Source organism: Anas acuta, chromosome 12 (assembly GCF_963932015.1).
Source record: "Anas acuta chromosome 12, bAnaAcu1.1, whole genome shotgun sequence".
In the NCBI taxonomy this organism is placed as follows: Eukaryota; Metazoa; Chordata; class Aves; order Anseriformes; family Anatidae; genus Anas; species Anas acuta.
Window position 1 is genome coordinate 14,237,451 of NC_088990.1, and position 16,735 is coordinate 14,254,185.

At 40.8% G+C, this 16,735-nt stretch overlaps 1 protein-coding gene across 7 annotated transcripts in view; it reads left to right on the plus strand.

The window, feature by feature from the left end:
- Positions 1-1,075: 1,075 nt before the first annotated feature.
- TBC1D2B (TBC1 domain family member 2B) overlaps positions 1,076-16,735 on the plus strand; it is a 46,928-nt gene continuing 31,268 nt past the window's right edge. For 5 of the 7 annotated variants that reach the window (XR_011100594.1, XR_011100593.1, XM_068695493.1 and 2 more), the window contains exons 1-3: positions 2,303-2,723; positions 9,381-9,534; positions 15,134-15,299. Coding sequence is in view for 5 of the 7 variants with exons in the window: in XM_068695493.1 (XP_068551594.1) it covers positions 2,373-2,723; positions 9,381-9,534; positions 15,134-15,299 (671 nt within the window). In the remaining 2 variants the exon portion in view is untranslated. Of the gene's footprint in view, positions 1,183-2,302; positions 2,724-2,814; positions 2,939-9,380; positions 9,535-15,133; positions 15,300-16,735 lie in introns of those variants that run through there. The other 2 variants (XM_068695495.1, XM_068695496.1) reach the window with 2 other exon arrangements.

The window sequence follows — 16,735 nt, forward strand, 5'->3', positions numbered from 1 at the left end:
GAGTATAACCACTATAACACTATTTCAGTACAAAAAAAATTTACTTAACTGTTGTAGTAAGGTTAGGAAATACATTCAGACCAAAAGGTTCATTGGTCTTCCCTTCTCAACAGGAGTGAAATTTCATCTTTTGGGATGCTATTTATATTTGTTTTCTAGACTTTTGTTAGCAACAGAATGCCACCTATATCAATCTGTGCATTCTAGACATGAAAACATGAAAAAAAAGAGGCAGGTAAAGGGAAAAGCATTTTTTACAAACATTGTTTTCATGTTAATTCCCCATAGCAATTAGAAATAAGTTTCTGTTATTTACCATTCCACATCTGATCTGTGAAAAAAGGGCATACGTGAAATAAGGAACTTATATCCCCAAGAAGAGGAACTTCCTGTTTACATGAATCAACTGCAGAACTAGGGGATTCTCCTGCTTTGAGTGTTGTAAGGAAGCTGAGCAGCAAGTTAAAAAAGAGAAGTACTGACAGCAAAAGTTTTGCAGGCTTTGGAATCGATTGTCTAAGTTGCTGCAAGATGCAATTATTGATAGCCAGTAGGAGTCATGGGTACTCTGCCTGCAAAGAACAAGGCCTTGCTTCACTAAATCAGTAAGATAATGTAACGGATCAGGGATAAGTGCTGGGGCACTCAAACTTTTCTAAATGATAGAATTAAGGAACAGGCAGCTTCTGAAGGGGTTCAGTGTTTTCCACGTGTAATTCATGTACTGGCAGATGCTGCTTGCCAAGAAAGTCTGTGATGCTACGGGAAGACCGAGAATACTTTGTGTTTGTTTAAGAACATAGTGAGCAGTATGTAGGAGAGAAATCTGACTGACCTGACAGGATCAAACCTTCTTATTTTCCACATTTACTAAAAAGCTCTCAGCTTGTAACACAACAGAATCAGTCATTCTGTTCTGAAAAAAATATGGACAAAAATGTCTGGCGTTTGCAACATTTAATCCTTCAGTGCATCACATTTCATGTCACGTGAGTTGACTGGGAGATCTACTTCCATTCTTCAGTTTCTATTACAAGTTTCTATTGTAGGAGAACATTGGCTTTTTCCTCACTTGACACATTTCTCTTCTGTAGGTGACATCCAGAGAGAAGGACTTGAAGAATGCTGTGATTCCTTATGTCATACAAGTGGATCCCAAGGACAACCACGCTAGATATTCAGGTGCCTTATATCAATTATATCTTTTAGCACAGAATGCAAATGTTGTCCGGCAGATAACACAGTTACTTTTTACTGAGGAATTAAGGGAATTAAAAATGAGGGCAGACTAAGAAGCTTTTGGGGATTAAGGATTTCTGGATACCTTGAGAACCGCCAAACTGTCAGAATTCAGTCAGGTGAGCCAAGTACATACCTAGCATAATCCTAATAAAGACACCATTGCTACAACAATTGCAACAGCTTTTTTTGACAACAAACTTTTTGTGCTGTCTTTCAGGTTGAGAATGAAAAGCTCGATGTCATTAAATATGCAGTTGCCTCCTCCTGTTTTGGGATGATTATGCCTCATCAGGCTCTTTTCTCTATTTGTACCCTAAGCATTAGGCATGTTTGATGGAAATAGGCATACATTGCCTTCCAGACACAGGGAGGAATGATGTGAAGTGTGTACCTTGACCTCTTCACTGTGAAAGGTCACAGTGAGAGTCACATAAGTTCTCTATTATTAGCACCAGCAGTTCCCGGGAGTCCAAAACGTGCTAGATGTTTCAGAGAAACATATAAGCAGTTTGGCCTGTAGCCTTCACAAGTCTGAAACCTGTAAGCTACAGCTTTTTACCCGTTGCTGTCTGCATATTCCATTGTTTTATTCCCTGTAAATAACAGATGTTGGGATGGGATTTAACATGTGGCAAGAGTTTGTTAGGTGAGATCAAACACTGCACGGAGAGCGTTAGGACAGCGTTTGGCACGAGCACTCCTGCGGTCACTGCTGCAACCTTTGGTAAGTCGCTAGCGCAGAGATAAGGCCCTGAACCGGAGGACACACGTTAGTAATGTAGCATCCCGCAGAAGAGAAGGCTTTTAATCTGATTGTGGGCTAGACCACGATTTGGGAAACACTTTTTGACGCGGTGACACAACAGTGGCAGCCCGGCAGCGGTAAGCGACACGCTACGAGGGCACGGAGCCAGGGCAGCGACTCCGCGGGGCCCACTCCGCGGCAGCAGCAGCCGCTGGGCCCGGGGCAGCGGCAGCGCGGAGGCCGCGGCAGCGGGGCGGGGGCGGGGGCCGGGCCGGGCCGCACTACAAGTCCCGTCAGGCGGCGCGGGCCCCGCCAGCTCCCGGCGAGGCCGTGGCGGGGCGAGGCGAAGGGAAGGGAGGCGAAGCGAAGGAAGGGCGGCGAGGCGATGCCGGCGGCCGGCTCGGAGGCGGAGGAGGGCTGCGGGGAGGGCGCGGGGCCCGGCGCCGGCTCTGTGGGCGAGCAGCCGGGGCCGTGCTCGCCGAAGCTGTGCGGCTACCTGCAGAAGCTGTCGGGCAAGGGCCCCCTGCGCGGCTTCCGCAGCCGCTGGTTCGTCTTCGACCCCCGCCGCTGCTACCTCTACTACTTCAAGGGGCCGCAGGAGGCGCTGCCCCTCGGGCACCTCGACATCGCCTCCGCCTGCTTCAGCTACCACCAGCCCGAGGCCGGCGCTGCCGCTGGGGACGAGGGGGCCGCCTTCGAGGTGCACAGCCCCGGCGGCGCCGTCGCCGTGCTCAAGGTAGGCCCCGGGGCGCCGTGCGCGGCTCGCCCGGCCCGGCCCGGCCCCTCGGCTTCCCGCTGCTGGCTTCGGTTTGTTGTTGTGAGGGAGAGGAGTAATCCTTCCCCTACCCGGGGCGGATTAGAGATGTCTGGCTACGCCTAGTGTTTGCTTCATCTTTGCCTTAGTGAGGAGTTTCTGAAGTGCCCCGCTGAACGGGGGAGTTATTGCCTCAGGTGAGCGCAGGGCTGGCGCGCTCGAGCGGGTTCTGTGGAGACGTCTCGGTGGGGAAGGGATTGCCAAGGAAATCTGGTGGGCTGTGGGTTTGGAGGCTTTCACTGGCGTTTTTCACTTTTGGGATGTTTATTTTGGAAATATAGATGGCAAAGTCTTAATCTAGTCTGTTCTGGGAGGAAGGAAGAGGAGGGAGAATTGTTTCCCGATAGCCGCGGAGGCTGCGGATCGTGCTGTCTGCAAGGACGCAGACCTTCAAAGGATGAGACTAAACATCAGGCTTGTTTTTACACATCTTTCCTTTGTCGTCATGGCTGGGTGGGAGGGGGGACAAAGAAGCCATTTCCACTTGATAAAGTAGGAATAAATTAATCTAAGACTGTATTATTTTGATTGCTATTAATGCATATATTTTGCTCAAGGAATGCTCTCTGTGTGAGCTTTCACACGAACTGCTTTCTTTTGCAGCAAGTTTCTTAATATCAGATTATAAAGAATCCATGAAGTTATTTAAGTAAAACAGCAGAGCTTTGTATTGAATATTAGAAGAGATCTTTCTTATGTGGTTACTTAGTAGTGGGGATTTGAACAGTGGTAAAAAATGCTGATACTGTAGAATGTGTTTGTATACATTTTTCAATACTCTGTAAACGTTTGTCAAAATAAGGAATTATTAACATACTTTGCTAAAGAGTAAACAAGTTATCTAACTGGAAAACTATTGTGATAATAATTTAACTACGTTTATTTAAGGAGAAACAATGTAATCAGCATGTAATTTTGCATGTAATCACTTGTAAATATGACTTTTTTGTCCATATAGCCATGTGTTGTTGTTACTTTCCATGAATCTGCCTTTATACCCTGAGTATTTATCTTACAGAAGCTAAAACTGCAAACTGGGTGTAAGGGTTTGTTTTATTTTTATGTTACTATTGAGTGTTTTTTTATATATGGAAATCTTCAGGAAAGTAAGTAGTGCACGTTTTATTTTGGGGATGTTTCTGAACAGGTAGGCCTTTGTTGGGAAATAAGTAGCTTATGATTTTGATTATAGTGGGAAATAACATGCTACCTGTGTAATGAATAGTCTGTCAAAGAGTAGTAGTGCAACAGCAGCCACAGGTGCCTCTTCCACTCATGGAGATGGAATTGCTCAACAATGATGCACAAATGTAAGCAACGGGTGGGGGGTGTCCTTTTTTGTGTTTCTGTTGGTATCTTTTCATTGGTGATGTTACTATGCCTTTACTTTTCTCAGTCATTTTTTCCTGTACTCTCTAGGAAAGAACCTATGATAGTTGGAGATCTCTTCTTGTTTCCATACAGAGATTGAGAAAAGTCAAGGTCATTTCTGTAACTAGCAGAAAAAATAATTTATCTTCTACCTCTCATTGTTTTGAGGCTTGCCTTAAAGCAGCAAAGTGATTGTCCATAAAATGCTATTACATTATAAGCATTTATACAATAAGGAATTAATGAAGATCTCAAGGGATATTGCAGGATCAGCTGGCCTCTTGCAGCTGTGTGATTCACCAGGGGTTAAGGCTTTTGGAGATGGAATTAATTTTCTTCTAGCATGATGGCTCTTTAAAGCCTATAAAAATATCTTGCAGCTAAATTAGGTAGAGACAAGAATGAATTCAAGATGTTAATTTAAAAAAGAAAACCAAAGGACTGGCTGATCCAGCCTCTGTTGAAAACAAATGTGGTTTAATCTTTGAAGAAAACATTACACACAGAGCACGAGGACGAAAGTCAAATCAAATGTTGCCTTCACCCTCTAACTCACATGCCTTATTTTCCTCAATCTGCTTCTTGTTCAAAATTTCCAGTTCTCATCATCTGGTCTTTCTCATTCAGTGTTATAGGCTGAGAAGAGCAGTAAGAAATAAGCAACTGGAATTCCAGCTTGCAATGATGGCGCTGTTCAGGAATGCATTATTTCTTCAGAATGCCTCAGTATTTTTGTTAATGTAATGATTTCATCATCTGGATTGCTCAGTCTTTGTATTTTATGGGAACTGAGGATGGTATGATAAAATTGGGGTTTGTTTCTCAGTTTGATAGCAGTCTGAGGAAAAAATACATACTGTAGCCTTCATAGCTAATAAAGCAAATCATTCATTATTTAGAAATGTAGACAATCAGCCTGACAATTAAGTGATTGTAGTTTTTCCTGTGTATTTTAAGCAGTTAAATTACGTTAGAAGAAGCAAAATATATGTAAAAGGCTTTTTCCAACCCCTTTTTAAAAATACATAACAAGTACCATAATTTTAGGTGAAGAGTCGGAGAAAAGTATGCACTTTGGGAATTGTAGATGGAGAATTGTTTGAGAATATTGTGGAAAGGGCCTGATCCTGCAAATACTTGTTGTGGCATAGAATGCTGGTAATACAGTCAAGTGAACATTTGCTCATATTGGCACAGTGAGGTCTGTCATTAAGGGAGAGAAGAATTAGCATTATGAATATATAAACAGGTTGTTTCTCATTTATTTTTAAAGCAGCGTATTTTGGCTAATGGCTCTGTTCCCTCGCTTTTGAAACAAAGCAATACTGGCTGGTGATGATAGCCTGTGTGTCTGGTCACTTGTGGGTGGATAACTTCTTTGTGGACAGTGGTGAATTGGGGTGGGGTGGAGAGAATTGCACAGACTTCTTTAAAACAAAAAACAAACACACATTTTTCTGGGTTATTGGCCAAGTAGTACGTGTTCCAGGCACTGCGGAGTTCGGAGCCCAGATCCTTGAAAGTGTTGGACACCAAACTCAGTGAAATCAGAACTATTTAGGAGCTTTTACTCCAATTTGTCAATAATCTTTAAGGCTGTGGCAGTGATAAATGGGGTCTTCGTGAACCTCTCAAGGTGCTGAGTTTAGGTAGTGTTGGTTTAGGACCCAGCATGGTTAGGTCTTAACTCAGTTTAGAAGACAGCTCAGTTGTGAAGGTGATTTGTTTCCTGAGTTGGTCAGACTTTTTTTTTTTTTTTTTTAAGACTTTGCTGATTAGTGGTTACAGTACTTGAACTGAGTATTGGGCAGCCCTCCAAAAATAGACATCTGGTTTGCAATTTGCTGTTTGAGCACAGCAGGGTTACAAAGTCTTAGGAAATACAGGCTTTCTGGTTGTGATCCCCTTTTCAAAAATGTTTGTATTATTGTCATATGTGTTCCACCGTGGTCCAGGTAGAGGATATCACTGTGCAGTTGTTTTTTCCAAGGACTTTTTCTGTTCATGTCACATATGCATCAGAAGCAGCCAGATCCTGCAGCATTGTTAGAACACAAGGAGGGTTTTAAGTAAATGATGTTGATTTTCCATCCTTTATGTTGAAAAGCACTGGGGACTACACGTCTCTTTACTTACCTTGTCTGCTGCTGCTGCTGTTGCCCACAGGGTTGCAATAGTAGTTCCTTTTCTGGCACTAGTTCAGATGACATTATTGCAAGTGTGGCTTTTTACACCTCTAACACATGAATGCTCTTCTTTGTATTGTTGCAGAATTTGTTCTGTTGTGAAAATGTCATTTTGTCAGAACTAATGGGTATAGTCATGCTGATACAGGTTTGTTCTTATGGGCAAGGGTCATACGGAAAGGAAAATTATTCTACTGTGAAATCAGTAATTGTTGAATTTAATAAGTGATTAAGAAGGCAAGTAGACCATCTGCATTCTTTCTGCTATTCTATTGATGGTGGTTTTTCTTCTAGCAAAAATACTTCTGTTAAGTTGTCAGTGACTAGCTGAGGTTCTCACTTACTGAAGAGCCACAAAATAGATGAGTACAAGTAAGGATTCTTTGCCAGTTCTGATCAGTGCTGTTCCTAGTTAAATGTTCTGTCTCTAATGGTGACCAGTAGCCAAATATTAGATGAAATCATGAGAAAGGGGGCAAGCGTGGGAGTTTCCCCTTCTATGACAGTTAAAGTCTCACATACCAAGTTTGCAGATTTGCCTTGTGTTTGTTTAGGAGGGGAGATGATAAACACTACATTCTGTGTGTGGTTTTAGAAAAAGCCATTTTCCAAGAACCAACTTGAATGAAGAGAAGTCATCATAACACAAGGTGGCAGGATGTTCTTTTACATGTAAAGAAAATAATGTAGATACTTATATGAACTAAGCCAAAAGTGTTCAAAGGGAATGGGAATCCTTTATAGAAAGAGAAGACCAATTATGTTAGGAAGGAATGCAAAATAACACACACAGTGCAGTGGCATGGTAATAAGGACTTCTTGGGAAATGATTTAAAACAGGAAGAGAGAAACACCTACTGCTTTGCCAAGCTGTTTGACACTGAAGGACCGTAACTGCTAAATGCCCCCCTGTGCCTCCGTGCCATCCCATGGAAACTGAGGGCGTCTATCTGCTGCTCAACAGAGAACAGATGCAGATGGGAATTTAAAAGCAATGGCAAGCAGCAGCTCCGATAAAATAAATTCATTGTTTCCTAAAGAGCTTTGGGAAGAGGATAATGGTACAAAATATTACAAGAGCTCATTAAGTTGCACTAGTCATGGGCAGAAGTTAATTGTAGGTATACCTTAGGTTGAGTCAGTGTGAATTACCTCATTAGCTGTGTTGTGGTAGCAGAGAACCGCTTAAACGCAACATCCTCTGTTAGTGGAAGATTTTTTAATAACGAGTGGTTTTCTGTGTGAGCACAGTAAAACCTTGCTTGACAAGGCCTGTGTGAAAATCTCAAGGGAATGTAGATTCTCAGATGTATTAGAAATGGGCACTTGGTGCTGAGCAGAACTCCAAAGAACCCTTTGGAACAGCAGGGGAGGCGCTTGCTGCTGTGGTTGTTCCAAGAATGCCAGCGGCACCTGTGTGAATTGGTATTTCACAGGGCCCAAGTTCTTTGATGCTTTCTGAGAAACCTCATCGACATATTTAAACTAGTTTGTTCACAAGTCTTTTTTGAAGGAAATATTCCCCTTGCCCCAGTTTCCTATGAGCAAGCAGGAGTAAGTATATGAGACTTGCTTCTGTTACAGAATGTAAATATGTTGCTTACAGGTCTGCCCTAGCAAATGAGGAAGGTGAGCCTACAGCATCCTCTTGTATCTGCTTGGTGTATTGCACTACTCAATTTGTTTTGTGTGTGCTTACTTGATTAGATTCACATATGCATATAATGTGCTGAGAGGAACTGGAGCATCAGCTCCAAGTATTACTGTCCCAGTTTTCTCACTAGCTTGCTTAAACTGTGTTTTGGAGCCATTTGCCGTAGGGTGTTCTGGATATTAAAGCTCATATGGATACAGAAAGGCCAAATTGTAAAATAAAAATTTATCTCTGATTGCTAAACACCAATATCACACACTGCTGATCGAGAGAGAGCACCCTGGGGGAGAGTCAGTTGTTGTTTGCTATGTTGCTTTAGATGTCTTGTAACGAACCGCTCTGAGTTGAGGTACGATGGTAAATGGATCTTTCATTTGACTAGACCAGACGTCATCGTCTATCAGTAATGAAGATAAACCCGTGCCATTAATGTGCTTTATGCAGTACTTAGTTGTCTCTAAAGAGTAAAACAGTAATTTGCCCAGGTAGTGAGGGTTTTTCATTGGGAATGCCACCAAGCACTTTAGGAGAAGGCAGAGGGACTGGCTAGTGGCAGGACGCTCTGCGTGCTTAATAAGGACTTAGGCAGGTGTCTTTTCACAAGAATTAATTTCTTATTCCTTAACATACCATGTTACTAGCATCAATTGTTTGCTCTAGGTTGGCTTCTGAGGATATGTGTTTTAACTAAAATGACTCTCTTCAGGGAGCTCCTGCAGTGTGTTACCTTTATTTGTCTCTTGTTGGCATTTGTAGACCATCATTTGCCACATTTCGAAAGGACTCATATAGCTGTGATTCTGACTGAGGCTTACAGATGTTTGGCTTCTTGGACTCGTAGTAGCTATTCATACTAACAACTGTAGGCCTGTAGGTTATGTATATACACACATAATAACACTCGATACAAGATAGCTTATGGGATGATCATGCAATTAGATGGCAGTACGATACATTATTAAATTGTTGGTTTCTGCTGATGACAAAGCAAATAAGTAACGAAAATGGGAATTTTTCTGTGTGTATGGGACTTTTTGTAATAAAGATGTATAGCTGTGTATCTAAACACTTTCTGTGTGAAATATAGGATGCTGCTGTGTTTTCTAGTGTTGTAGTTCAAAACTGGAGAAAACAAATACTTGCATTTTAAGGGAAGCGGATTCGGTATGGAAGTCAGGGATACGAATGCTTGCACAACGTGTGTTGTCTACATTAGTGGTTATTTCTTTTAAATCATAACTGGTTTGAGGTAATTATAATTAGCAGATCAGCAAAGGGATCTGGGTTGTTCCTTTTGGTTGCACTTGGGTATTCAAATGCCTGAGAGACGCGCTGATCTCAGTAGCACTCTGCTTCCTTGTGTTGCAGGCAGCCACTCGTCAGGATATGACCTACTGGCTTCAGGAACTTCAACAGAAAAGGTGGGAGTATTGTAACAACCTTGATGCAGCAAAAAGGGACAGTCGAACTTCTCCTACGCCAAGTGACTTTTCCAAAGGTCTTGTTGCCAAAGACAATCCTGGTAGGTTGAAAATTTGAGTAAAAGCTGTGTGTTTATATTCAGTGTAAGTTAATGAGCACAAGGCATAACACAAAAGAAGAACAGTGACCATAGTCTTTGGAATTTTTGTTTCATCTTTTTAAGTAACTATTTAAACTTTGCATATTTTGATGATACTGAAGTAACATGACATAAATGTAATTGTGTGTGATTTCATCTCTCTTTTGAAACCCATTGATTTCTTTAAAAACAGATTTTGAAAAATCAAGTAAAACAGAGTATTTCTATGACTAGGTTTCATGAAGAGGCCAAGTACAGTTGAGGCTTGTTGTCTTTTTGTAGTTTTAGATTCTTAACAGATAGTGTGTTCAGCATTCTGAATGTGAAGTGCAGGTTTTAATGGGAGCAGGTATATCTTGTCTTCTGAATAACTGGACTTTGTTCTTGGAAATAACCATACTTGGTTTTTGGTGTGGTGGGTGTATACTTTGTGGTGGTTGTGATAAATACTCCTTGCTTTTTGCAGTTGGAAGACAGTTTGCACAGAGCCTACACACATGAAATTCAGTCTCCATAATAGCTTCAACCAATCAAAATGTAATTTTAGGCTTGCATCAGAGATATAAAAATGTAGCAATGTATTGTACAAAAGTATTCTGCTTTTTTGACTACACTGCTTTGACACTTCTGAAATGTTTCATTTCTAGATGGTTACAAAAATGAGTTGCTTGCTTATTTCTGTGACTGATAAATAAGCAAGCATTAAGAAATCCTATTCTATGCCAAGTTAAACATGTTAGTAAAGCTCTTTGGATTTAAGCAGTGTCTTGAGGTCAGGCATACTTCATCAACAAACTTTATATTTGGTTGTTTTCAATCTGCTCCTCCTGTGAACCCAGAAATGTTAAGCTGTCATCTTCCCCTCCCCCTGTTCAGATCCCATGCTGCCGCTTTGTCCTCTAACCCAGTTTACTGCTTTCATTTGAGAGCAGCCTGCTTGTGGCTGCTTGCTCAGCCACAGCTGGCTTCGGAGTCTGTTTCAGCAGGAGCTCAGCTTTGTGTCAGCTACGCCAGTTGAATAGCCAGCCACTCTAAACAGACGCTCAGTTATCTCCCTTGGTCTAGCACTGGTGCTAGTCTCACCCTTCCTTATGGTAGTGCAGGGAGTGAAGCTGGCAGGAAACATCTTTGTCTCCACATTAGTTTTTGGCTGGTGTGGCTTCCTGAAGTGGTTTACTGCAGGGACAGATGAGTGCTGGGATCACTGCAGGAGAATTGGTGGGAATATGAAGTAGGGTGGTTTGAGACGGCCTTTTTGTTGGTAGACAATCTGGTTAGCAGCTTGTCAAAGCATATGCTGCAAAAATAGATGTGTTGCTGTGTAAAGACCTAACAGCTTGCAGGTGTTGGAAAGGGTAACAAGGTTTTCTTCTCTGAAATCTTGTTCTACTGTGAGCCTCTCGCTCTCTTGCTATGTATTCTCCCTTTTTGCATTGTTGTGTGGTATTTGTTTGACCTTGTGCTGAGTTGGTTCAAGTCAAAGTTTAGCCAAAAGGGAAGGTTGTTTTTTGTTCTGTTTTCAGCTGGATTACTGAGTGGAATATATTTACTGTGCAATCAGGTGACTGGAGGAGCTGCTGGAAGTGGAAGGGAGGGGACAAGGGGTTGAGCAGCTGAGGATGGAAGTCAGCATGCAAGAGACAGGAGTGCCCTCTTCTGGAAGCAGACTGTTGGATTGGATAAACCGTATTGTGTGATTTAACGCCACATCTGTGTTCTTTCTGGCTTGTGCTTGTACCTCAGAACTGAGGTACACTGTGAAACTCATCTGTCTCTGCAGTCTGAGTACTGTTCCCTCATTCCTGCTTTGCTTCAGATGTAGCAATAGCAAGTGAAAAAGTGCCATCACTTTGGATCACTTTGCTGTGTTTTTTTTTTTATAAGTTGTTGGGTTTTTCTGGATCAGCAAGATGAGCAAATTTGTTATAGGACTGTGGTGATATTTTTTTTTAAATTCATTAAATCCAATGCAAATAATGACAAAAGGGAATGCATGGGCTGAGTAGACCCATCCCTTTTGTGGACAGCCAGCAGGTAAACTCCATTATGTGTAATTTGAAACTGCATCTGTAGTATCTCATTTGTGATACTGCTTATCGCAATACTGATTTTATCATAACTAAACCGTTTAAGCAGGGATTACTTCAGGGGAGAGTGGGAAGAGCCTGAATTATTATTTTTACTTTTCAAAGAAGTACTGCAAAAGTTTTCCGTAGGACTCTTTAAGGCGCTGGTTCCATGCCAGTGACTAACCTCTGCCTTCTAAAAAGCCCTTACTGTGTGTTCAAAGATGTGCTTTATACTGGAGCACAGAAATTGGTTTCTTTTGCTAGGGCTTTAATGTGCTAGGGCTTTAGGTGCTATCACTAATGTTTTAAGTGGGGAATTAGCCTGCTTTGGTCCAGAACCAAAACTGCTTGCTGTAGTCTTGTCTATTTTGTGCCTCCCCCTTTTCACTCCTGTATGTGTGTGTGTGTATATATATATTTATTATTATTATTTATTTTTATTTTTTGAGCTGTTTTTGAGTTCAGAAGTCTGGAGGTCTGGAGTAACTGGAACGTATGTAGGGTTTGGGGAAAGCTTCATGGATCAAGTTTAGAACTTTTTTATAACAATCAAAGGAAGTGGTAAAGATGTGGGAAAATGGTTTAAAACATTTTTCAAGAGGGTTGTGGGAAAGCTTATGTAACAAAATTCTGTAGGATTTGTAATGGAGCTGCTTTAGTACCATGTAAGTCAAATAAATGATTTTCTCTTTTTAGGATTTGATTTTTTTTTAATTGGTTGACTGTTTACTTTAGAGCTGAAATGATGAAGACTTAGACCATTCTTAATTTCTCAACTCTTAATTTGCAGTAATGCAAAATGGTATGTCATGTCTTTCTAAGATTGCAATGTTTTAAAATAAGTTCAAAAATGAGATTGGGGAAATGTTTGCATTAACAACCATGTTGCTGTGCTGTATCTGCAGTGGAGTTCACACCTCCAATCAGTGTATTCAGAAAAAAGTCACAACTGGATGCAGATGTAAAAATCAGATCTTGACATTACTTTGTCTGCTGTCGTGAATATTTCTCTTAGATTACAGGCCACTGTTAATTACTAGTTAGTCATCACTGGTCTGTTGTGTAGAAAGGATTTAGTTGCTTTGTAGGAGGTATGCCATTTAGCAGAGCTACACCCCAGGTGCACATGGGGAAGTTTGACGTTAATTTTTATTTTTCTGAACTGCTTTTGAACCCTGGAATCTCAAAACAGGTATATTATCTAGCCTGTTACAGGCTCTTCTGCAAAGAAAGACTCCAATTTATTAATTTCTCTTTTAAAACCTGAAATAAACTTTTGAAGTGCAGATATTACAGTATTAATCTTACCTCCCAAACACAAATAACTGAGTTTTCATGTGTCTTTCAGCTATAGTTATTCTTAAAAAGAAAAATAAAAAATTAAGAGGTTCAACAATAAGCAAGATTATTAAAATATGACCTTACCACTGCTCAGTGCAGGAGGTATGGGCATGAGTAATATCAGCTAATGATTTAATAAGTAAGTTGTCCCATAAGGAGTTCCTGTGCATTATGCAATGCACAAATGGGGCTTTTGGGTGGGTATTTTCTCCTTGGCTTTCTCTGTATGTTCTTGTTGGCAAGAAAGTTCGTTTGTCTAAGCCATAACAGATGCAGTAAGAACCATCTTTCAAAAACTAACTCCTTTTTTCATTTTTTTTTTTTTCCTTGCTGCATAAATGTTTTTGGCAGTACGGAAGAGCAGGTGTGCTTTCTCAAGCTGCCTTACCCACTTAAGCTGTTGAACAGCGGCTTTATATTCTGGGTCACCTTGACTGATGGATTCTTTCCGCTGTGGAAGGCTCACTTTTCTCTACTCCCATTTCAGCAGACGTTCAGTGGTACAGTTCAAGAACTCAGTTGATATTTTTCAAATTTTTTTTTTTTTTACCAGCTCATGTTACAGAGCAGAACCTGCTGTGTGTGTTAAACTAGCTGTAGATCACAGAACATCCTGAGTTGGGAGGGACCCACAAGGACAATCCAGTCCAGCTCCTGAATGCTTAATGTCAGAATGCTTACATTTTATTTGAGGACGACTGAAGACTAGTCAAGTTCTTTCAGTTAGTTATGTTATGTGGCTTTTAGAAGAAGAAATTACAAGACGGCAAATAAGCTAGCTACCTGTTTGGGCTCTATTTCGTTCATTTTGTCGTATACAATTTATTATGCTAGTGATTGGTTTTGTATGCTTCAGCAAAGAAACATTGCAGAAATGCAATGTGGTTTTGGATTTCAGTTCTTTATTCCCCTCTGGTGATACTATGCCTATATCATGGGATTGCTGTTTTTCTTTCTTTCAAGTTAATAGACAGAATCAGTGCTCAGATAAGAACATTTTCATAATCAACATTGAAACACCTTCACTATCTGTATTCATTAAATAAGGAGACTGGAGGAGTTATTACAGAAAGGCAATTATTTTCTTCTTTTTTGTTGCATGTTTTGCTTTCATAGTGAGTTTTAATGACACATTCTTTCTTCCAGAGCATGTACCTGTGTAGGATACTTGTGTTAGGATAGCAGTGAGCCTGAAGCACCAGAAAAGCAAAACAACAACAACAAAAAACAAATAACCAACCAAAAAAAAAAAAAGACAAAACAAAAACACACAGGAAGCTGAAAAGGATGAAGGGGAAGATGCTACAGAGTTTCATGCTAGGGCCAATGTATGTTTGTTTTGTGCCAAAATGTATTCTGTTATAGCAGCTGGGAAATAATAAAACCATTGCGTACCTAAAGCGTGCTCAGAGGGAACTGAATCTTAAGCTCATCTCATTTTATGCATATGCTTGCTTTTGAGATGATGCTCAGTGAAACATGGCAGGTTAAATGCAAGTAGATTTTATACTGAATTGCCAAAAATATTATTTTTTTTTGTTACTAATAATATACTACTCCTTTCCATGGCACGTGAGTTTCTTCTCGAACTGCAGAATTTTTATCTGAGTGGTATAGCTTTAGTACGGCTGGGGTATATGTTAGCAGCCCACTTATATATTTTAGATATGTGCCTTATTGCTGGTTGCACTAAACATATTGCTGGGGTCAGGAGCGGGGGGTATGGATTGTGTAGTGTAACAGTGCTGTAGTGATGCTGTTCCTGACTTAGGAGTTCTGATAGACCTGAGCTTGTTTTACAAGGGGCTTTATGGGTTAATATAATGAATCCACCTTAATTTGTATGGCTTCACAGCTGCTTAAACTAGATGAGTCAATATTGGCTAGTTGAGGTTATGAGTTGGTCATGAAATAACACTGCAAGAGCATTAACACAAGTCCTGTTATCAGAAGTGTGTGGCTGCACTGAGAGCTTACTGAGAAGGTGCCTTTTTAAAAATTGAACAGAGTATTTTTACAAAGTTAAGATACAATTTAAGATAAAATCCTGACTACATTACTAACAGACTTAGTAATACATTGCTTTATATAACAGCTGCTCTTTTACTCACTGAAAGTTTTGCTTTTTTTTTTTTTTTTTTTTGGAATAGATTTGAGTATCCTAAGCCAAAATGCTTCAGCAGAGAGAGCTAGAACTATTCTAGCTGTGGAGACTTCTCCTACAGAGCTGGTGGGGGAACAAGCAGCTTCCCAGCCTGCGCCAGTCCAACCAAGTGCCATCAATTTCTCACTTAAACAATGGAGCACTGAAATCAAGTAAGTTGGTGACATGGGGGAATGATAGCTGCTGGCAGAGACGGTTTCCTACTCGAATCCTACAGATCTGAAATACATGAAGTTTGAATTCCTGAGCAAAAATGTGGTAGACCCGTTCTGAACAACAGCAAACCCACAGCCTGTCCCCTCGCTCTTACTGAGCTTACTCTTTAGTATTAGTTGTTTTAAGGAAAGCAGCAATATTCTTTTTCAGCTCTCCTGTTTACAGTTTCCTTCTGTTTTTTTTTTTTCTATTTTACTTTGCCAGCATAGACGAATCTTCCGCTTCTATTTGAAGGATATTGCAGTACTATTACAGAGCAGTTCACAAAGCAGAGCTGTGGCTTGGGTAACTAGACCACATCCCTCTTCAGCTGTCAATAAAATGTTGTTTGGTTTCAACAGCAGTGCACGTTAAGTTAAACATCCCTTTTAAAGCCTTCCTGTTAAGCACAGATCTGAGAGGTCACAAAGTATGCTACTTGGCTTTTTTTTTTTTTAACGGCTGTATATGCACAAGAATGTTGCTCGTGTTTTAAAACTTCCTTCTTGATTTTTTTTTTTTTCTGAATTGCAGGCGATGTGCTTTGGGGAAGTCTAGATAGAAGGGCAGTGTCAGGGTAAGCTTCTCAGTGTTGCCTGGTTTGTGTGTTCTATTGTTTCCCTTAAACAGGGCAGAAAGGCTGGTAGTTGAGCTAGGGTTTGGGAGGCCCTATTGGTGGGAGAGAGTTATTTCTGGTGGTCCAGCAGCTATTCTAGCATAACATTGCTGGCTCTTTTGTGTGTAGCTGTGATCCTAATGGTTTGGAGTCTGTGCAGATCTCTGCCAATATGTAAGAAAGAAAACTGCACGCTCTGAAGCTCTTGTAGGGTGAATGTCTCCTTCCTCTATTCCACTCTTTCTGGAGATGTTCAGCTGCAGTGGTTCATCTCTGAAAATGTTCCTGGAAAAAAATAAGATAATATCTACTAACAGGTTTTGTTTTTTTAAAAAAAAATGAAGTTACGGATTTTTTTTACATGGTGTACTCTAGTGTCCCCTCTAAATTTTAAAGCAGGCATTCCTCCTTGCAAACTGATAACAGTGTGAAATGGTGTTACTGTCAGGATTGTTCATTATGCTCAAATGTACTCTCCTGAGCTTTTCAAAAGTCATTTTGCAGAGGATTTACTGAGCCAGCAGTGAAAATCTGAAGTGTATATGTGGACAGTTGCACACTGTCTTTGGCCATGTCTTTTGTCCCTCAGACAAGAGTGACAACCTTGTCAGAAGCTAGTTAGTTGCACAGTAACATGCCAAAACCTCTTGACAGATGTGTTTGCCTTAGCAGAGCCCTTGCAGGAACTTGCTTTTAAAGCTATGGACTGGTATTACCCCTGCCTGTTTTGAGCTAGCAAGTCACAAGCACTTCAGTTCCTGTGTCTAGTAAGATAAA